The 23,604-nt window shown below is 39.2% G+C and overlaps 2 protein-coding genes across 3 annotated transcripts in view; one reads left to right on the top strand and one right to left on the bottom strand.

Moving 5' to 3' along the window:
- The window catches only part of colec10 (collectin sub-family member 10 (C-type lectin)), a 240,100-nt gene that overhangs the window by 65,938 nt on the left and 150,558 nt on the right, over positions 1-23,604 (top strand). The window lies entirely within an intron of this gene.
- LOC140477395 (tumor necrosis factor receptor superfamily member 11B-like) lies at positions 12,963-23,240 on the bottom strand. Of its 2 annotated transcripts, XM_072571211.1 has the most exons (5): positions 23,197-23,240; positions 22,077-22,156; positions 17,571-17,943; positions 16,625-16,807; positions 12,963-14,520 (listed from the first exon to the last, which is right to left on the bottom strand). In XM_072571211.1, exons 2-5 carry the CDS (start codon positions 22,092-22,094, stop codon positions 14,192-14,194), a joined length of 903 nt encoding a protein of 300 aa, XP_072427312.1. In that variant the 5' UTR covers positions 22,095-22,156; positions 23,197-23,240; the 3' UTR covers positions 12,963-14,191. The 2 variants fall into 2 exon arrangements, with proteins under 2 accessions (XP_072427312.1, XP_072427313.1); XM_072571212.1 differs by lacking the exon at positions 23,197-23,240 and having other exon boundaries at positions 22,077-22,276.

The following is a 23,604-nucleotide window of genomic DNA, read 5'->3' as shown; positions in this document are numbered from 1 at the left end:
ACGCAGTGTTTTACATTCTGAATTTGGAATGCCTGTTCATCCTTTATTGGAAACCATTCTGCACTGGATCTTGTCTCAGGTCTATCTTGCACTGAACTTTGTGAATTGCCTCATGTGTACATAAATTTCTCAGTTCACTCCTTTCTGCTGTTGTCACATTGCTGCATCTGGCTTCTGTTTGGGTGTGCTCTGTTTGGAGCCAGATTCCTTGCAAAGTCTCTTTGTGTGCCACACATCTTATAAGTCTTGGAAAGCAGTACAACTTTGCAATGGATGCAGTGGACTGCATTACCACACAGCCTGCCTGTTTGTTTACTGGTCTTGTTTCAGTGCCAATACTGCAGACTGCAATAATGGTTGCAGGGACTATTGTCCATCAACAATGGCTTCGTATTTTCTGCTATCCATAAGCAGTGTTTCAATGCTGTGACATTTGTTTGTTTCCAAATGGTCTTTTTGGAGAGCTTCAATGGGTGTTGAGGAAACCATAAACTCTATTATCGGCTCCAACAGTTCATCCTCTGATAAATCATATTTGTCCCCCTTGTTAGGGCATCCACTCACAAATTGACCTTTTGTTTCCTGCGGCTTATGCTTTTAGCATACCAATTCTAAGCAATGAATTCTAAAGTTGGCTCTTATAGGCAGTTGATCTTTTTGCATTTTCCATATCTTTCTGTTCACTTCAAATAAGCCTGAAGTATTCACTGTATGCAACCCCTCATTTCCAACTGCTATCAATACTTGCACAGCTTCTTAAACAGGCCTAGTTGCATTCATTGTTTAAAATGTTTGAACGTGGTTGGGATGTCAGTGTCTTTCGAGTGCAGCCATGAATTGCTGATCATTCAAACTTCTAAAAATGCCATCAGTCCATTTTATTTCCACGACTGAGGGATTTGGTACCCAACCATTTGCTTTTGTTTTGTCATTTTCCAACATCACTGACCTACAGGCATGTTTCAGTCATTCTATTACTTCTTAGTTTTGCTTTGTTTAATTTTTTGCGCTTCCCTTGTGTCTTCAGCACTGTACTTGGTGTTCATTTTCTACTTTTGGCTTAAAACTTATTTTAGTGTTTAGTGCGGTTTGCAGCTGGCTACCTCTACTGCTTTGTCCAACTCAATGAGTCTTCCAGCCTTCTTTTTGTTATTGGTACTTGTTTTTCCCTGTTTGCGGAACTGTGACCATGCCTGGATTGCTGTTATGTTATGTTTGCTTTTAATCTCTATCGTCTCTAAACCTTTTTTGTTCTGCCTTTTTACTTTAAAGAAAACAAGCTTTGCTGCACAAGATGCAGTAAATTCTTGTGCTAGCTACGTACAGCAACAAAAATAAGCTACGCACTTTTAGTTTACTTGACGATCTCTGGTGGGATTATTGGTACTAATGAGTACTGACAGCATAAAGTAGTTCCTAGACACAGCCTTTGCTTAGAGTGCTACTGTGCAAAACGACTGTGCCTTCCAGTCATGTGATGACAAACGGGTCCTTGGCTCATCTGCATGTTGAGCTTCTTAAGTGTATATCATTTTTAAAACAATAACACATTACTAGTTCTCTTTGAACTAATTTTTCTTCTCGGGTCTATTTTACATCTGTGCCAGTATTTATGCTCACTATCCCCCAAACCAATCCAGTTGCTAGATAGAACTAACTGGCTCTTTCTGAGGGTCTCCTTGCTAGCCTGCATGCCATGAGACACTGAACATCCAATCTTGGCTACAATGCCATCTCACTTCCAGTGACACAATGACACCATGAGGAGGTCTGGACTATGGACTTCCCAACCCTGAAGCAATTGGAGCATGCTGGTGTTAGCTTTTCAGCTGGGAGTTGCCTGTAATTCCAGCTCCAGACCTAACTTCTTGAACCTTTTTATATTTTTCTTTTTCAAACACTTACTCAATTCTGTGTTTTCTTCTGCATATTTCCAGTAGTTTCTACCTACACCACCATCCCTAGCAGCACTTTCCTAACACTCTCTGTGTAAAACACTTGCCCCTCACGCCTCCTTTGAACTTTCTCCCTCTCACCTTAAATGTATGTCCCCTTGTATTATATATTAGTTATTAGTTGAAGGATAACTTTGACCAGGCCCCCTAAGTAAGGTTTTTTGTAATAGTGCTGTGAGACAATTTATCTCAGCTTGATTGTTGAATGTTTTAATGAAAAAAAAAGCATATCTGACCACGTAGCATTCCCCGAGTAGTACATTGAAAGGTCAGTCTGGGTCGTGTGGGTAAACCTCTGAAGTTTAACTTGAACGCACAGATTAAAGGAATCAGAAACCGATATTATTGAAAGTCAAGTTTTTGATTAACATATTTATAAATTTCTTTTTGCTCCTGATTTCCTGTGAGAAAATACTTTGACTAAAACAACTGAGCCTCAAATGCAGTTCATTTATTTGTTTATTCAACAGGACCGATTGCTCATATGATGCATTCTAAGAAGGATGTGAGGGGGTGCAGAATAGATTCAAGAATTGTTACCAGGAGTGAAGAACTTCAGTCATAAAGGAAGATTGAATAGGCTGGGGCTGTTTTCTTTGAACAGGAAGATATAGGGGAAATATACTTGAGGTGTATAAAATTATTAGTGGTCTAGGATTGATCAAAAGATATATTTCCTTCAGTAGAGATGTCAATAATCATGGGGCATGGATTTGATGCTGTAATGAAGGTGTAGAGGTACTGTACCTTTTACTGTATCTTTAAAAAAGTTGAAAAGCTAGCAAGGACAAAGCACACAGAGTCTGGAACAAGGCAACAGTATAACACTTGGTCGAAACCAATAGTACAGCTGTGTTGGTATAGAACCAAAACAAATTCAAATGCGGCCAATCACTTTAAATTATGCCCCAAGATACCAGAATTCAATCAAATTTGTATTTAGTATTTTGATAAATTTATAACCAATGAAACGGTCTAATGTTTTGGTGTATAAAACCAGACATTTTGTACACTAGAGGGGGAACTGCCAAGCCACCAACAAATACATACTGCAGAAGAACAGCTCTCTGAAAGGTACATGTCTGTAAGAAATTTGTGCAGCAGAACATCGAAAAGACAACAAAGGAAGATCTGAAGAGGAAGATATAAAGAGAAGATTTGACAACTGACTGGTTTTGAAAGTTGAATTTATTTTGTAAATCTTAAACAGGATTTTTTTTAATCAGATGAGAAATGTGGAATATGAGGTAAAATATAGGTTTAAGGGAAAGGAGTTATAAATAGTTGTTGATTTTGATATTCTCTTGTTGGACTTAAAGAATATAGTTATTAATTTTTTTTCTTTAAATAGTGACCTCTGGGCATAGTTCTTTGCCACTCAAATTTTAACAGATTACAGCATGAGGTGAATCATTTCTGTGTGGCTGATTTAAAGTAGCAGAGGGGATTACCCCATGTCGTAACAATGGAGATGTGAGCATAAGAGGTAGAGTTAGTAAATTTACAGATGACACCAAAATTGGAGGTGTTGTGGACAGCAAAGAAGGTTATCTCAGATTACAACAGGATCTTGATCAGATGGGCCAATGGACTGAGAAGTGGCAGATGGAGTTTAATTTAGATAAATGTGAGGTACTGCATTTTGGGAAAGCAAATCTTAGCAGGACTTATGGTAAGGTTCTAGGGAGTGTTGCTAAACAAAGAGACCTTGAAGTGCAGATTCATAGCTCCTTGAAAATGGAGTCTCAAGTAGATAGGATAGTGAAGAAGGTGTTTGGTATGCTTTCCTCTATTGGTCAGAGTATTGAGTACAGGAGTTGGGAGGTTGTGTTGCAGCTGTACATTGGTTATGCCATTGTTGGAATATTGCGTGCAATTCTGCTCTCCTTACTATCGGAAAGATGTTGTGAAACTTGAAAGGGTTCAGAAAATATTTACAAGGATGTTGCCAGGGTTGGAGGATTTGAACTTTCGGGAGAGGACAGGATAAATAGACAAAGTCTGGGGGATCCAAGATGGCGGCGACACAGCAAGTCTGAGTCTATAGTTCTCCTCCCATGACTTGGGCAAAGTGGGTCACCCGCCTCTACCACAGTCACCGAATCATTTAAAATAGTTTTTACTTAATGTAATTAGTTGCTCAGTACCGAATTTAAACAATTTAATCTCCAGTAAAAATGACGAAAGGGAAGGGAGCCCGCAGCTCTCAGCAGGCAGGAACCCCTCCCCCACCCTCTCCAGCTACAGCAGAGGCAACTGCAGCTGCCCCAGGGAACCTACCTAAGGTGGCGAGTCTCGTGGAAATAATCTCTAAACTCGATGCAAAGATCAATGTCTTCATCGAAGAGTCCCGGAGCTGATGGGACTCACTCTCAGCTGCGCTACAAAAGCACAACCGAGACATCAAGGAAACTGAGCACCAAATTGGAGGGGTGAAGCTAAAGGCTGCGACCTCCGAGACCATAGCAGATCAGTCGTGGATCGGAGTCCGGACCTTAGAGAATCACATTGATGACCTCGAGATTCGAGGTCGTCGAGAAAATATTCATTTGCTGGGCCTTCCCGAACGGGAAGAGGAAGGCCAGCTTACAGCATTCCTCGAACAGTGGCTGCCACAGCTTTTAAATCTGGAAGCTGGATCAGGCCAGGTAAGGGTAGAATGGGCCTACCGCGTCGCAATACGGTGGCACAGTGGTTAGCACTGCTGCCTCACAGCGCCAGAGACCCGGGTTCAATTCCCGCCTCAGGCGACTGACTGTGTGGAGTTTGCACGTTCTCCCCGTGTCTGCGTGGGTTTCCTCCGGGTGCTCCGGTTTCCTCCCACACTCCAAAGATGTACAGGTCAGGTGAATTGGCCATGCAAAATTGCCCGTAGTGTTAGGTAAGGGGTAGATGTAGATGTAGATGTAGATGTAGGGGTATGGGTGGGTTACGCTTCGGCGGGGCGGTGTGGACTTGTTGGGCCGTAGGGCCTGTTTCCACACTGTAAGTAATCTAATCTAATCTAATTAATACGCGGGCCCGGCTCGAACCAGCGCCCACGCCCGGTCCTGTTCCGGCTGCAGAGCTATAGGGAGAGGCAGATGCTCTGAGAAGCTTCCAGAAATCTCGGGATGGATCTCCAAACCATGATTTATAAAGGATCCAAGATTAAGTTATTTCAGGACTTTTCCCCAGCTCTGGTCTGAAAGAGGAAGGCATTTGATGAAGCGAAGAAGTGTTTAAGGGATTTAAATATTCAGTATTCCTTGCGCTACCCAGTGATGCTACGCTTTAACTATGAAGGATCCGTGTATAACTTCGGATCGCTGGAAAAGACCAAGGAATTTTTGGACTTTCTTAGATAAATTGTAAGAGTTTAATTGATGTTGTTTTGCTCTCCCACCACTCTGGTTGACATCCCCCTTTTTTTATATATTAATCTCTTTTTTTTTACCTTACTGTTTAATTTTATCTTCGGGGGTGGGAGAGGGATTTATTTATTTGTTCTCTACGTAGCGATTTTCTCCCCTTTTTTTAATATATATAGGCCGGGGGGTCCAGTTAATGTTGGTGGGGGGAAGTGGTTACCTTATCCTATTTTATTTCTGTCTAGGAGCGGGGTTGTTTTCCCCTGTTATTTTGTATTATTATATTTAATTATTACTTGTTGAGGCTGTAATTTTATAGTTATATATGTTTATATATGGTATTAACATTGCCAAATATATCCAGGTGTTGGTGTAGGTGGGGGTAGGGTGCTCAATGTTAACTCTAGCTCTGTAGTATATTTGAATTTTCTTCATTCTATCAAGGGGTGCCTGGATCAAGGGTGGGGCACTGGTTGGGAGAGGATACGATGGACTGTTGGAAAGGAAGTGATACTCCCTGGGAACAAGGGGGAAAATCTCCTTTTAAATACGTTTTATATTTTTTTAATTTAGAAATAGTTTTTTATTATACTGTTGTGAGTGTATTAGAGAGCCTTTATTTTTGTGAATTTTATATGCTCTATGCTCGGGATGTTTTGGATAGGGTTTCCCCTCCCGAGGGGTCTCGGACTTGCCCAAACGATTATGGTTGATCAGTCGGTTAAGTGGTGCATCTGGAATGTCAAGGGGAATAATTCACCAGTCAAAAGGAAGAAAATATTACCAAACCTCAAGAAAGAAAGGGTTAATATAGCTCTCCTAGAGGAGACACACTTATTGGATCAAGAACACTTGAAATTACGACAGGATGGATCTGATCAGGCCTTCTTTTCTTCCTTCAGCTCAAAAAGTAGGGGAGTTGTTATTCTTATTCAGAAGAATTTCCCTTTCAAAATCCTAAATCAGATAAAAGACGAATCTGGATGATATATTCTGATTAAAGCCCTTATAAATGGAGAGGAATATGGGATCTTAAATTTGTATTGCCCCCCGGCACATCCTTTTAAATTAATAATGGAAGCCTTCTCAAAATTGATGGCTCTCGGTGCTCGTCATACAATTATAGGGAGAGATTTTAATTGTATTATGGATCCGGAAATAGATAGGATTCCCAAGAGTACTGCAGGAGTATCTCGATCCGGAAATAGATAGGATTCCCAAGAGTACTGCAGGAGTATCTCCCAGATCTAGACAATTGGTGGATTTGAACAAAGAATTAGGATTAGTAGATTAGATTACTTACAGTGTGGAAACAGGCCCTCCGGCCCAACAAGTCCACACCGCCCCGCCGAAGCGTAACCCACCCATACCCCTACATCTACATCAACCCCTTACCTAACACTACGGGCAATTTAGCATGGCCAATTCACCTGACCTGCACATCTTTGTGACTGTGGGAGGAAACCCACGCAGACACGGGGAGAACGTGCAAACTCCACACAGTCAGTCGCCTGAGGCGGGAATTGAACCCGGGTCTCCGGCGCTGCGAGGCAGCAGTGCTAACCACTGTGCCACCGTGCCGCCCACAGGGCAGAGATTTCTTTTTACTTCAAACCACATAAATGTCATACCAGAATTGATATGTCTTTTGCCCCCTCGATTTTTAAAAAATTCCATATCATCCTGTAAAATAGGCAGTATAGCAATCCGATCACGCTGCTGTATATATGGAAATCAAGGCGAGGAATAATGGGACATCCCCTCAGCATTGGAGTATGGACGCCTTCCTGATGAAAGACAGTAAATTTGTAAAGTACTTCTCTCAAAAATTTAAAACTTTTTTAGAAATTAATTCAGGTACGGCTAGCAACCCATCAATGATGTGGGAGACTATCAAAGCTTACACACGAGGTTTGATCATCTCATACTCAGCGACCCAGAAAAAATTAAAGGGAGAACAACAGCGTCTGCTCGAAGCTCGCATAAAAGCGACTGAAACAGCATATGCTGACAGGCCATCTATTATCAAATTACAAAGAATTACGGCTCTAAACACCACGCTTACCCAAACGGCTGAGCGGGAAATATTATTTGCAAAACAAAGGTTATATGAATTTGGCAATAAACCGGGTAGATACTTAGTATTTCTCACAAAGAAAAAGAATGCCCCTCAAACAATCACGTCTATCAAGGAAAGTACAGGTATTCTGACTTATGATCATAAAAGGATTAACGCAATCTTTAGAAAATTTTATTCTGATTTATATAAATCGCAGGATTGCGAAGACAGAACTAGGAGGATGCAGTCATTTTTTAAAAACCTGATTTTTCCGGACCTAACTCTGGAACAGGTATCGGTCTTGAATGTTCCCCTAACAATGCAAGAAATACTTGACACAATCAGGCAACTTCAGAGCAGTAAGGCGCCTGGCCCAGACGGCTTTCAAGCTGAATTCTATGAAGAATTTACAGAAATATTGGCTGGTCCACTTATGGACAAGTATAACTATTCATACAGCCAGGGCTGTCTCCCACCTTTGCTGAAAGAGGTGAATATCTCTCTTATCCTCAAAAAAGGAAAGGACCCAGAAGATTGGGCGTCATACAGACCAATATCCTTTCTAAATGTAGATTTTAAAATCCTTTCTAAAACATTAGCATTGAGGCTAGAAAGGGTATTGCCACATATCATAAATAAGGATCAGACAAGGTTTATTAAGGGTCGTAGATAATCCAATAATGTTAGAAGGGTTTTGAATGTGATTCAAGCCTGTCATCAGGGAAAGATACCAGGTGCAGTAGTCTCATTAGACGCAGAAAAGACACTCGACAGGGTTGACTGGTCATATTTGTTTTACACATTGGAAAGGTTTGACGTTGGAAAGGTGTTTACCAAATGGGTCTCAACACTGTATAGTGATCCCAAAGCAGTTGTGGTTACCAATGGATTAGACTCGGATAGCTTCAGTGTGGGTAGGGGCTGCCGCCAGGGATGTCCTCTCTCGCCATTGCTATTTATGCTAATAATTGAGCCACTAGCAGAAGCTATATGGACTGACCCTAATATATGGCCCCGAGGATTGGTACAAGTAAACATAAAATTACCCTTTATGCAGATGATGTTCTTCTATTTCTCAGTAATCCCCTGATATCCGTGCCTTGCTTAATCTAAGTTATTAATACATTTAGTGTATTTTCAGGCTATAAAATTAATTTCTCAAAATCGGAGGCTATGCCAATGGGTGACCTTGCTAGTATATCCCACTTATTGGACAGATCCCACTTTCCCTTTTGGTGGTCCCTGGAGGGTTTCTTATATTTAGGCATTTTTATTACCCCAGTATTTGGCCAGCTACACAAGGCTAACTTTGTGCATTTACTGGAAAGGATAAGGCAGGACCTCCAGCAATGGGGAGACCTTCCAATTTCCTGGCTAGGTAGAATAGCACTAATTAAAATGAATGTCCTGCCCCGTCTCCTATACCCTATGAGAACACTTCCGGTGATGCTGCCGAGGCTGGCACTACGTAAATTATATGGCTGGTTGGGTTCCTTTATCTGGAATCATAGACGGCCACTCATTAAGCTGAAGAAGCTACAGCTTCCACAGGCAAGGGGAGGATTGGACTTCCCAGATTTTAAGAAATATCAATATCAATATTAAGCTACATAGCCGATTGGGTCTTGTCTGGCTGGACATCGAGGCTTCTCAAGTAAAATGCCCACTTATTAACCTCTTATTTTCAGACAAGAGGAAAATCATCACAGATCAATGTAAAAACCCTATAATAGTAAACACAATTAAAGCTTGGAATATAATGCGGCAAACTGAGGGCAACTCACATAAAACATCCCCCTATGCGCCGATAGTGGGACCATGGAGATTTCAACTGGGGCTTACAGATGCCACTTTCAAACTCTGGAGATCCAGGGGTATCTCCTGTTTAGGGGATCTGTTTAAAGAAGGGGTCCTGATGTCTTTTGAACAGGTGCGTCAGAAATTTGGATTATCTAATGGAGACCTCTTTCAATACTTCCAAATTCGAGATTACATACAGAAGAAGACTACATTATTAGATAGTCTTTATAAATCAGACAGAGAACATAGAGTGTTATGGCCAATGGGGGTAACTTTCATCAGCACTATTTATCATTTACTACATGATGAAGTATCGGGAGATTTGGACAATCTGCTTAAAACATGGGATCAGGATTTGGGACTGGAAATCTCTATAGAAACATGGAATGACATTTGGGAAAACGCTAGAAGAATCACCATCTGCAACAGAACACAGGCCATTCAGTTGAAGGTACTTCATAGGGCCCATATAGCACTGGACTGATTGGCAAAATTTAAGGCAGGAGCATATCCAATGTGCCCCAAATGTAAAATAGAGGTGGCCACTCTTGTACATTGCTTATGGACCTGTCATAAGATCTGTAGATATTGGACTAAAGTAGCAAGTGCTCTGACATAAATCTTAGGAACGGAAATTAGAGTGGATCCTGTATCTCTCCTTTTGGGCTTTTCAAACTTACCTTCCCTGGATATGCACAGGAAGAGATTATTTTCTATTCTCTCTTTCTGCGCAGGGAAAAACATTTTGGTAAACTGGTTGGCTGAGGGCCCCCCTGGACATTCGAATTGGCACAGATTAATCATGGAATGTATCCCCCTTGACTTCCTTACAAATATGGTGCACCAAAAGCCTGCATTATTCCATAAAATATGGCAGCCCTTCTTGAATTACATAAATACAGATATTTCGGCCATCTTAACAAGGGCTTTTATTTAATTGAGGTGGCGAGCCTGGCTGGTCCGGGGCCACTTGGGAGAGGAATCCTGTGCGAATATGGGTTTTGTTACAATTGATGTTAATAAATTCCCAGCATGTATCCCACAACCCAATTTCTGTGTTATCCATCGGTTTGGGTTTTTTTTCCTCTTCTTTGAATAATGTAAGAGACTTAATTACACACTCTGGTTAGTTGTAGGTTAGATTAGTAGTTCGTTGAGTTTTGTTTTTCTTCTCTCGGTATCTTTTTTTTCCGTTTGATAAATTTGGGTTATTATTTGTTTAAGATTTAATTGTATATCAATGTTTATGCTGGGGTTTTTTCTTATTTGTAAACTTGTAAAAATATGTTAAATTTTCAATAAAAGTATCTATATAAAAAAAAGACAAAGTCTTTTCCTGGGGTGGGGGTGCAGTCAAGAACTAAAGAGCATAGGTTTAGGGTTAGAGGGGAAATATATAAAATAGACCTAAGGAGCAACCTTTTCATGCAGAGGGTGGTACGTGTGTGGAATGAGTTGCCAGAGGGTGGAGGCTGGTACAATTGCAACATTAAAAGGCATCTGGATGGGTATATGAATAGGAAAGGTCTGGAGGGATATGGGTAGGGTGCTGGCAGGTGGGACTAGATAGGGTTGGGATATCTGGTTGGCATGGACAAGTTGGACCGAAGATTCTGTTTCCGTGCTGTACATCTCTATGATTCTGTGACTATGAGTTAGTGGAAGGATTAATCTAGACAGAAAAATTTTCATTCAGAAAGTGGTGGGGCACTAGAATTCATTACCTGAAGGGGTGGTGGAGGCAGAGACCCTCAGTGCGTTTTAAAAAACGCTTGAATATGCACTTTAACCTCTATAACCTAATCATGAACTGGAAAGTAGGTTTTGGGTGAGTAGCTTTTGTTATACCTGACACAGGCAAGATGAGTTAATGACCCCCATTTGTGCCATCCCATTTTTATGCTTCTGTGATTACTATTCACTTTAGTGTCCGTAGGGTGTCCTTACCATGAGACTAAAATCTGAACTTTCTGTATATGTCATGTGTGTTTGTCCATGATAAGAAAACTTATTATTAAAAGTAACTGAGTGTATTTATAGATGTATTGTCTGTACATATGTTATTAAATATAATGCTAAAAACTTTTAAAGTTTTGCAGGTAATTGCCCATTCATTACGTACGATACTGACAACTTTTGCAGTGTAGAATTGGTATTCGATGTGCTCTGCATCTTTTTAATAAGAAGCACATCGAAGTAAAAATATTCGGGGCAATTGTTAACCATTAGCAGAAGATATATTTCAGCCTTATTTGTTATTAAATGTTTATCAATCTGCTTATATAAATAACCTTTAAAGGGCATATTTTTCACAACCCACTGGAATCTTTCTTGATTTCAGAGATATGAAACTTGCTTGGCTGTATCTTTTAAAAACATTGAGACAAATTTATGAACCATGCTTACTGAGCTTATATTTAAAAAGTCATCATATTTCTTTCATCTCTTATGTTCATAGAATCCCTGCAGTGTTGAAACAGGCCACTTGGCTCAAAACATCTACTCTAACGCTCTGAAGATTATCCCAACCAGACCCATTTCCCTATTAATCTACATTTCCCCTGACTAATGCACCTAGACTTCACATTCCTGAACACTATGGGCAATTCACCTAATCTGCACATCTTTGGACTGTGGGAGGAAACCCACACAGACACGCGGAGAATGTGTAAACTCTACCCAGATAGTCATTCAAGGTTGGAATCAAGCCCAGATCCCTGGCACTGTGAGGCAGCAGTGCTAACCACTGAGTCACCATGCTGCCCAGCATTGTTCATCGAAATTGATTAACATTAGCAGGGGCAAGCTGCATTTCCTCACAGAGTTTCCAATTAATGTATTTAACTGAGATAAGGCCCCACAAATAATGTCCCAGAAAAGGTGGTTTTCAAATGCAGAAAACATGCATTTAGGTCTCAACTTTTGTGCATTGTAGTCTCTTTCTTTGCTGGAGTTCCTAATTTTAACTAGACCAAAGGAGATGCAGAGTTAAACTTGGGGGTACAAACAGAAAGAAAATGATGGTGGCACTGGGAGCAATTCTGACATTAAGTCTGTTTCAGATTAGCACCGCAGAGAGTTGGTTGCCCACAATTTTATCTAAGGAATACCATGCAGCAAGAGAAAGTGTGTGAGGAGGGAAATGTGGAGAACATTCCAACTTTTGATTAAATTGCTAACTTTTCTTTGTGGACTGATTTTACAACCTATATCTCCTTGTTTAAAGCTCTTAACTTTTCAAAGACAAATTTGATGAGCAATGGTGTCAGCCAATTGTTTGGAAATTCCACATTTTTACAGCAAACATTACTGCGATATGTTATATTATCATTAAGATCCATTGATGTATCAGTGTTCTGAATTAGCATGCAACTGTATCTGTTGCAAATTTATAGCATGGGTGATTTATTGGCTACTGTTTTTGCTACAATTCAATAGTGTAATCAACTGACAGCCTGATATCTTATCGTTTAAGAACTTAAATGCTAGATTTACACAAAAGATTTGTGTTTACGCCAATCTTAAACATCAAAATAGTTGTTATAAAATGTTTCCTCGTTACCCTATCGATTGGTTTATAAAGTAGACATCTGTGGGATTTACGTTCTACACATGCAGCTAGTTTCAATTTAATATGACCTCTAACTTTAAATGACAATTTCTCTCAGTCCTGTGACAATGTTTCTTCTACACTCTTCTGTCAAAAACACTTTCTAAAGAAAGCAGTAAAAAAAAATCACAATTCGTAGTGATTAAAAACACACTGCTGATGAAACAGAATGGACAGGTCCAGTTACTGTATTAAAATGCATATATTATGCACATTAGAATAATAAATTTGTTAAACACATCAAACAAATGGAAAAAACACTCATGAAAACAATAGAACTTGGACAGCCAGGAAATTTAACAATTGTCAAAACACGAAAGCACATATTATTGACAATGGTAAATACGGAATAAATTCATAACACGAAGGTACACGTTCAATCTAATAATATCTAGGGCTGAGATTTTCCCATTTTTATTTGCACTATAGTGGTGAGTGTATTATTTGGTGACTAACATGCCACCACCACAGACAAGATAATTAATTGCCTTGCGCACTCATCATCTCATTAAAAGGTTGATAAGGGCAGGAAACTTGACTATGCACTTCCTATTAGGCACTTCAAAACTGGTGTGTCAGAAAGTAGCGGCCAGCAGTTTCTGGGTCTTAATGATCTCCAGTCAAAGTCTACTCTACGGGGCATCCAGTGGCGAGAAGGTAGACCTCTTTTTCTCTTCTCATAGGATGGGGGTTTTGGGAATCAAGGCGCAGAGTGTGGGTTTCAGAGGCCATCCTCTTGTTGACCATCCTTGCTTCTGATAGCCAAACCTAGGAGGCAGGTCACTCTGGTTTTCTCGCCACTGTTGATTGACCACTTTAGGGCCTTAATTGCTGGTGAGTTGAAAGTCTTGAGTCTATCTTCTTCAGCATTTAATTCTCAAGTTAGTGAGAAAGGGTTTTCTTTCTTTCTCAGGCAAACTCACCCAATTATTTCCCATTTCCTGCCATCTCTGGGGGCTGAAAATTCAATCATAGATAGTGAAGAGCCAATTTGCAAGTGTATCCCATAAAAATACAAAACTAAATTGATATATTTTGATCAAAATTACAAGAACTGACTGCTTCAATATCACTAAAGTGGAATTTTTGTTAAGTTCTTGTACAATTGTGGTTACCAAGGCTTAGCAGTTGCTAAGGGAGATTTTACAACAAGAATGCCAAATTTCAAATGATAGTTTATGCTACAGGACAAAAATGTGCTGATTCTGATAGCCTAAGGTATGAGCATGAAGAAAGCAATGGGAACAATCATGAAATTCACAATGAAAATTAAATATACAAATACACAAGACAATGTATCAGCTAAGTGTTGTGAGAGAATGGCAGCAATGTGATTTTGTTTTAAACTAGATCTGTTTACTTATAAAACGATTAGATCAATAAGTGCTAAATGCATCCTCCAACGCATTGCTGCCCATTAATTTGTTGAGACAGCACAACTTTCCTGCACCGCATTGAACTTTTGTCTGAGGAACTTTCTTGACAATTTTTTAACAACCTTATTAAGTTTGGCAGCCCTCAGAATTTTCATTAAAGCTTCTGCAGTTACATTTGCACTCTGTTGCATCTTCCATTTGAGAAGGAGAAGCATGATTTGTTGCTGCTCCTCCTTCTCATTCCATGTTTGAAGCATACTTTTTCTCGTTTTATTGAGGAGAGCCTTCCCAAGACTGAACACTTTCCGTTGACCAATATTTTGACGTGCCACAAAGTTAAAGAGCGCCTTTTCACACTCAGTACTATCCTCTGAAACACAGATTAAACCAAATATTATTTAGATTCAACTTCAAAATCAAAAGCTCAGATAGAATTCTTTCTCAGATAAAAATGCCAAGAATAATTAAAGTCATTTGGTTAGGAGACAGTTTCAAAGGAAAATACAACTTTTCATTATCACAATCGGTCTCTGGTTGCGTCCCAGCTCACAACATATCATCAGTTAACAAGAACATTTGAGTCAAAGAACTGGTTTGTTGACAACAATACATGGGACACAAATGCATGATCAGGAGCTGATCTCATATATCCACGCAGGGAAACATTGCTTTAAAATCGTAGCAAAAGAAATGGCGGATCTGATTTTCAACAGCTAGTCTTCAGTTTCTCAATTTAAATAGATGCAAGTAAAGACTGCAGTAACCTAAAAAAAAACTAACTGATAAAAGCACCAAAATTCCTGACACCAAATTGAAAAAAGGAGATAGTACTATTTTCGAAAGGAGAGGCAGAGGAAAGGTGCAGTACTAAATGTAGCTGAAAAGGAATATTCTACCTCCCATAGATGATCATTAAGTCTCCAGAACAGTTGGGCAAAGAGTATGATTTCTATTCTGTCACATTACATATACAATGATTTTGTGGAAGGGCTATCTATACCCAGAGTTGGTCTCCCTGAATTCACAGGGCCCATTCTGAGGCATTTTAGGTGCATGAGTGATATTTGTGGGACATTTTAAACAACATGTAGATTGGAAAAGTCATGAGGGCAAAGATCGCTTAGATTAGGAGTGCATCAAAATCTGTTTTGGGAGAGTTTCTCAACAGTATGTTCTGGAGCCAACTAGATAACAGGCTATCGCAGGCCTGGTATTGTGTAATGAGACAGAACTAATTAATGTAAGCGTGATCCTAGCTGGCAGCAATCATAATATAATTGTATTTTTGTTTTAGATTGATGGCTAGAAGAATGTGTCCAAGTCTAATACCTGAACAACCTAGCGGAAATCATGTTAAGAGATAAGTCAATAATGACATTTAAAGGGATAATTCAGAATCGAAAGAATGGAAACATTATAATGAGAGAGAAATTCTCCAAGGACAGAAATCACCATCCACGGTGAACCAAATGAATTAAATGTACCATAAAATTTTAGGAAATAGCATATAATTATGAAAAGATGAGTGGAAAATCAGAAGATTATAGAGTCATAGAGTCTTTTTGAGAGTTTCTCAGAAGAGACGCATATAAATTAATCTTTCAAGGTATTTTTAACTAACGTCAAATTGGCATTAACATGACATTAATGGTGAACAAGTCAGCTTGTTACTTATTTCATCAGATATTACTAAGTAATGTAGAATGTGGTTTTCAGAAAGAACAAGGTCACCTAAGTATTCAGAGCAAATGTATATTCTACCTATACTTATTAACATTAGCAAACCAATATAATGTTTGGGTTCTTTCCATTTTTATGTAACATAATGTGGAAATGTGCTAACATATGTGATATGTTGAAATGTATGTTGAAACTGGTACTGAGATTGATGTATGAACAGACTATATTTACTGAACTATAGAAGAATGATGGGAGAGGAATCTCATAAAAACTTGCAAAATTCTAACAAGACCAGACAGGATAACACAGGAAGGATATTCCTAATGACCAGAAAATCCAGACAGGTGGGCCGTTTCAGACTAAGACAAGGGGAAATGCTTTCAACCAGAGAGTGTGAGCCTGTAGAATTCTCTGCCATTAAAAGAACTTGGTCAAAACACTGATTGTCTTCTAGAAGGAGATGGATATCATTCTTAGGGCTAATGGGATTAAAGGAAGAAATAAGGGACAAGGTGCAGAAATGGATGATCAGCCATGATCTTATTGAATGGTAGAGCAGTCTAAAGGACCAATTGACTCTACTCCTATCATATTCTACAATGCCGAATATATGATTAAAGGCACTTTGCATTGTTGGATTACATAATCAAAAAACACCACGTTAAATTTCTTTATCACGGAAATACAATGTTATTTTAGAGATTGTTACTTAAGCTGGAAATGTACAATTGAACTGTAGCACAATATTGATGCAGTTACAGAGATAATATTTTTAAAGAAATCATTTGAGGTACCTTCTGAGCCATGGGGCTGACAGGGGCTACACAAATTGTCATGCCAGGCAGTACCAGGGATGTCCAGCTTTAAGCCCAGTTCGGTGCAGTTTGTGTGCCTCTTACATTGTGCAGTGGCAGAAGTCACTGATGAAAAGAAACCCTGTGCACATTTCCCACAAACAGTACTGCTGTATGGAGTGCCTGATAAATGAAGAATGATAAGTGAGTCATACTTGAAGTACACAAAATTAAAAGATTTCACAAAGGTGACTAACATAAGGAAAAAACTGTTTCTCTTTGAACAAATTCAATAAAACTAGTGCAGTTTTGTTCTTAATTTGGGAGATGAATACACTCAAACCTTTAATATGCACTCAGATCTATTAAAACAGTGAGAAAGTCAGTTTCCATCATCAATGATCTCATGCTCCAAGCTTGAAATATAAATTATGCAAAAGAGATGTACAAAGGCAATGTCAAAACTTACAGGTTCTAACTTACAGTAAAGATTGAACAGGTTGTGGTTCTTTTCTCCAGAAAGATAAAGTTGAGGGGTGACTGAATGGATATCTTGTAATAATAAAGGGATTTATAAGACTAAATATTGTAAAGATGCATGCACTTCTGCGAGAAGCCAAAATGAGAAATCACAAGTATTAGTATCTGGTTAATTAATCCAAAAGCACATTCAGGAGAGACTTCTTTACCCAAAGAATAGTTAGAATGTGGAAATTTCTACTACTTGGAGTGATTGAGGTGAATAGCATATATGTCTTTAAGGTGAATTCAGGCAGGAGAAAGTAAGAGAAAACTATACTGGTGCTGTCCAACTAATATATGGTGTGAGGACACTCCTGGAGCACAAACACTGGCACAGACCAATTAGACTAAGCTGAAGTAATTAACAATATTTTAAATGCAAATAAGGGCATATCTTTAAACATGCAAATTTGAAAAAAGTTACCTGCTGTTTTAACTCCATATCCAGGAGGGCAAGCTTTCTGCTTCATACAGAATTCATATTCCCAGAAGTAGCCATCTTTGCACTCACACACTCTGTTGTGAGTTGCATTGCATTCATGCTTAACATTTTGATTTTCTTTGCAAAAATTGTTGCAGTATTGACATTTTTTCAAGTAATTCCAAAACTGTGTATAATGATTAGCTGAACAGGGTGCACACACAGTATCATGGTCTTTTGTACAATGCAGTGTCATATGTTGTCCTGGAGGGCAGCGACTGCAAGTTAGACCTTCATGTTGAAAGGTAGGTACAGATGCCTTGCATTTCTCTGTACTTATATAAATAACAATGACACTAACCAAGGTGAACAGTGACTAGAGAGAAAGAAATGTTAACTTCAATTATACAGGTAGTATCTAGTTGAACAATCAATACATTTACAAATATGAAAGGATACATTTCCCTTTGTTCCTGCTTTGAGACTGTCACAGGGAAGAACTCCAACCCATGCTGTCACACATTTATGCAACACATTGTAGACTGCAGCAAAACTGGGGATTCATTTATATTAAAAGAGAACATGCTCTTTATTTATCTTCTTGTGTATTATTCATGACAGCTTTATTTTTGTTAATATTCAAATATAAAAAGCATATCAATCCTGTTCAGATCAACTGAGATATTTGTTGGATGAATCTTTGGTTAACCTGATCCAAAAGATTATTTTTCTCTGTAGGATACAGATTAACAGAAGAACAGTGCCATGACAAATGGGTGGCATGATGGCTCATGTGGGCAGCATGGTGGCTCAGTATTTAGCACTGCTGCCTCACAGCACTAGGGACCAAGGTTCGATTCCACCCTCAGGTGACTGTGTGGAGTTTGTGCTTTCTTCCCGTGTCTGTGTGGGTTTGGTCTGGTTTCCTCCCAGGATGTGCAGTTTAGGTGGATTGGCCGTGCTAAATTGCCCATAGTGTCCAGGGATGTACAAACAAGATGAACGAGCCATGGGAAATGCAGGTTTACAGGGAGAGGATAGAGGGGATGGGTCTGGGTGGGATGCTTTACAGAAGGGCAGTGTAGATTTGTTGGGGCCAAATGGCCTGTTTCCACACTGTAGGGATTTTATGACAGCATGAATTCCTGTCCTACTGTTAGTTACACACAGTTCCTGTTTCTGGTTTCCCATCTGTTGAGCAGGCTGTCTCAGTCATACTGCTAGCAATTTCTGAATGCATTCATGATGTGTGAAATGAAGCAAAAAGAAGCCCCCCCATGTTCAAGCATTTTAAAATAGTAATACTCCTATCGTATTTAAATTATATAAATCAAATTATGAATTTGAACAGAGATACTAGACTTGAAACATTATCTCTATTTCAGTTTTACACAATGCTGCCAGACCTGCTGAGATTTTTCTGCATTCTCTGTTTATTATTATAGATTACCATTACATAATAAGTTTTTAAATCAGGAAAGTACCTGAAGAATTTCGCTCACCTGGCAGGAGGAGAAACATATCCAAACTAGATTTGCTGCTCATCCTTCATATGTGGCTTGCCAATATTAATTACATGATAATAACTGCAACACTTAAATGTTGATATTCTGAGATTGCAGATCTTGCCTGCCTATTGGATAATTGCCCAATATCTGTCTTATTAGGTGAAACTCCCCGTCAGAAATGTCAAGATTTGGAGATGCCAGTGTTGGACTGGGGTGTACAAAGTTGAAAAATCACACAACACTAGGTTATAGTCCAACAGGTTAATTTGGAAACACTAACTTTCGGAGCACTGCTCTTTCATCAGGTGTTTGTCGAGTATAAGGTCGTAAGATGTAGAATATATAACAAAGTTTATAGTGTGATGTAACTGAAATTATATATTGAAAAATACCTGGATTGTTTGCTAAGTCTCTCACCTTTTAGAAGAAGCATGTTGGTTTCAGTACTTTCATCTGTAAATTGCAAAACATTTAAAAGTTACATTCTCAAGTGAGTTTTCACAATTGGCGTCATGTCAGCCCAGATATTGCATTGAAGGTGTTAGCTGCCTTGTGTGAGACTGTCTGTGCCACAACGGTCAGACTGATTCTAATCTAAAAAATGGAATTACAGAATGTTACACGGAGGCATGACACCATGTAAGATTCTGTAAATCAATTTTTTTTATTAGAATCAGTCTGACCGTTGTGGCACAGACAGTCTCACACAAGGCAGCTAACACTTTCAATGTAATATCTGGGCCTAGATGACACCAGAATGTAACTTTTAAATGTTTTGTAATTTACAGATGAAAGTACTGCAACCAACATGTTCATGCTAAAAGATGAGAGACTTAACAAATAATCCAGGTCTTTATCGATCTATAATTTTAGTTACATCACATTATAAACTTTTGCTATAAATTCTGCATCTTACGATCTTATACTCCACAACCACCTGATGAAAGAACAGTGCTCCGAAAGCTAGTGTTTCCAAATAAACCTGTTGTGCTATAATCTGGTGTTGTGTGATTTTCAACATCAGAAATGTGAACTCAAAACATTTTCCTTAATATAACTGGTTTGGGATATAGAAGAGAAAAAAAAATTGAATGAAGGTGATCATTATAAATAAAGCAGTATTATTTCTCTTTCGTCTAAAATAGTTGACGTTTGTAAAAGTTCATTGCAATTGAAATTATGGAACATATTAGTAAATATAATTGAGGAAGGAAAATCTAAGGGAAGAATTTCAGAAGTATTTATTTAATTGCCAAGCGAGAAGTGATTATAAATTATTACTCAAGTTACATTCATGTTATAGCTATTACTTTATATTATAGAGTTACAGTCACTGAGGGATACAGCACAGAAACAGACCCTTGGGTCCATGTCGACCATAATCCCAAACTAAACTGGATCCCACCTGCCTGCTCCTGGTCCACATCCTTCCAAATATTTCTTATTCTTGTACTGATCCAAATGTCTTTTCAAATTTGTAACACATTCACCACTTTCCACACACAAACCACTCTGTGTAAAAAAAAGCCACCCCCCTTTTTTTAAATTGTTCTCTCACCTTAAAAAATGACCCCCTAGTCTTGAAATTCCCCCATACTGGATTAGTGGTGCTGGAAGAGCACAGCAGTTCAGGCAGCATCCAACGAGCAGCGAAATCAACGTTTCGGGCAAAAGCAAACGTTGATTTCGCTGCTCGTTGGATGCTGCCTGAACTGCTGTGCTCTTCCAGCATCACTAATCCAGTATTTGGTTTTCAGCATCTGCAGTCATTGTTTTTACCTTGTTGAAATTCCCCCAGCCTAGGGCAAAAAAAACCCTGCCATTTACCTCTCAATTTTATAAACCTTAATAAGGTTTATAAAACCTTCTACATTCCATGAAAAAAAGGTCCTAACCTATCTAGCCTCTCCTTCAAACTGAAACCCTCCGTTCCCTTTCCCTCTTTAGTCTCTGCTGATCTAAGGATCACGCACTTGTATGACTGGGGGCTGTTTCAGCTCAAAAAAACCATCCACTGAATGAAAACACCTGGGCGAGCCGAGAAATCGCTTCAATTAAAAAAAACAAGTCTTGCAGTTTGTTTGATTTCATATCTGAAACAAAAAGCAGAAATTGCTGGAGAAACTGGATAAGTCTGTTGGTCCAGAGATGCTTAGTTTCTCCAGCAGTTTCTGTTTTGGTTTCAGACTTCCAGCATCCACATTTTTGCTTGTCCAGCATTTTAATTGATTTTAAATAAACATCGCTGGAAGCTCTCCAGCATGAATGTGAATGGAGGGTACACATACCAGCTCAAACAGTGCAGAAACCATCGAGAATATAAAGAAACTATTTACATAATGCTGTTCTCAACCACCGAGCAACTCAAAGCGTCTTGCAGCCGTGAAGTTCCTCCTTACCAGTATAATTCCCAGTGTAATGTCGAAACATTAAAGTAATTTTAAAAAAGTAACGAACAGAAAAGATGCATTTCTGATCCCAAAACTGTGAGGGTGTATTTTCCAGTCATTCGCCTACGAATGTTGCCTTTTGTTTCTCTCTGAGTTGTATGTTTAGTTAGCCAGTAATGTTTTAATAACCGGAATATAGAACTAACATATTATAATGAGCATTGCGAAAGGGAAACTATGTCCCGCATATAATAATTGCTCGGATTATTACAGACTGCTCAATATCTCTGTCGCCTGTCACATTTGAATTCCTGAGTGGATTTTCACTGTGTATGGCTCCTTGGTTTGGCCTGGAGCCCTGTGCATCAAACACATTGTTGGAGCTGATTGGGTTTCTGTCACCTTCCTGAGGCACCTGTCTGTCCTCCAACCAACTTCCTCGTCCGTTACCATCCCGTCGATTGTGTCCCACCTCCAACAACCCCCGCCCAACACCCTGAACAATGATCAGTTCGAAACTCTATTTGATTTTAACTTGTTAGAATCCCGGTACCATGCGCTAACAGCATTCTCCTGCTCCCGCATCGCCGTCTCTCCCACCCCGTACTCACCGCTTTGCTGAGATTCATCTCAGAGGCTGGAAGTTGCTCTCTTTGATGTGCTGTGCAGTTGAGCTGGATGAGGCATCGACCTGCAAGAGGATTTAAATGCTGGATGACTGAAAGGGGATTTCCTCGGGGTTTTGAGACGCCCCTCTCAACCCAGACAATTCCTTCTGGACTGTAATCAATTCTACAGTTTAAAGAAAACAATGATGAACTGTCCTCCTATAATCTGACACGGATTGCTGATTCATCCACATTTTAAAAAAAACAACTTCAATCAAATTTGACAGTACGTTCAAAATGTTCATAAAAGAACACGTGTTTAAACATGAAGGGGCACTTGCTTCCGTTCTAGTGTACTTCAAAGGGGTTTTTTTTTCCCCTGAAATGTAATTGCTTGTGTTTTCAGGTAATCTGATCCAGAACATTCATTTATGATGGTTCAGGTGCTGTTCATTGAACTGTAATGCAACATGTTGGTGATGCTATCCATTCTGAAACAAGAATATATTGGAATCACAGAGCAAATTAGACAGCATGTGTGAATAGAACAGACGATCTATATGCTAAAAACTTTGTTGGGATGGAGACAAGTATTTGTCATTCTGCAGGAGGGAGAATGAATCTCAACTCACTTTCAAGGTATGTGTGTATCCATCAATTAGGAAATGATAGTGCAAGTGAATAATCTACATAAATAAACATTTTTCACATTAGTGTTTTAGATACTACTAGCTGAGCTGTTCAGACTCATTTTCATCGCATATGGAGTTTGAACCCAAACCTCTAACCCCCTGGTAGGGATGCCACACGGAACCACAGACACTTTTTTATGCTGCTATCATACTTCATTAATCACATGAAAGTTAGCTTGGAATCTTGAAAATATTCAATGCCTTTGCATTAGCCTTGTCATACTTTGGACAGTAATAAAGAGTTTAACATCCCACTCAGAAAGTTTCATAGCTTCCAATGCAACCCAAACAAATAGCCTCGTAACAATCATGAAGGGCTTTTGCCCGAAACGTCGATTTCGCTGCTCGTCGGATGCTGCCTGAACTGCTGTGCTCTTCCAGCACCACTAATCCAGTATTTGGTTTTCAGCATCTGCAGTCATTGTTTTTACCTTGTAACAATCAGTCCCTACTGCCTGAATTGTCAACTTTTCTTTCCAGAATAAAGTCTCCGTCTGATTCTTGTTGTTTCCGCGAAGGGAATTCTGGGGTGCCGATGTGCTGTGTAAAACACTATTATTTTAAGCGCAGTTTGTTCTGCTGTTTTGCAAATTTTTTTTGCAGAACTACACTTTAGTTTCACGCAGGAAGTATCATAATATTGCGAAGGAGAATTCATGATGAGATTGTAGTTTTGGGATATTGATTGGGCATTGTATTTGAGTTTTCCACATCCATTTACAACCAACAATAATTATTCAGGCAGTTTTGATCTGGGTTCCTTTCCCTCTGCCTTTTAGAGGCTTGCTGCTGTGCACAAGCTTTAGGTTGTATGAGACAAATTCCTCCTTGGAATCATA

The sequence above is a fragment of the Chiloscyllium punctatum genome, chromosome 5 (genome assembly GCF_047496795.1).
Source record: "Chiloscyllium punctatum isolate Juve2018m chromosome 5, sChiPun1.3, whole genome shotgun sequence".
Taxonomy (NCBI): domain Eukaryota; kingdom Metazoa; phylum Chordata; class Chondrichthyes; order Orectolobiformes; family Hemiscylliidae; genus Chiloscyllium; species Chiloscyllium punctatum.
The sequence above is the reverse complement of the archived record's forward strand: the minus strand, read 5'-3'. Positions and strand labels throughout refer to the sequence as shown.

What these genes read in the sequence shown, in the direction of transcription:
- LOC140477395 (XM_072571211.1), bottom strand. An exon ending in ATATGGAGTTAAAACAGCAG is followed by an intron (nt 16,808 to 17,570) that starts GTAACTTTTTTC and finishes TTCATTTATCAG; the next exon opens with GCACTCCATACAGCAGTACT. An exon ending in TCAGCCCCATGGCTCAGAAG is followed by an intron (nt 14,521 to 16,624) that starts GTACCTCAAATG and finishes TCTGTGTTTCAG; the next exon opens with AGGATAGTACTGAGTGTGAA.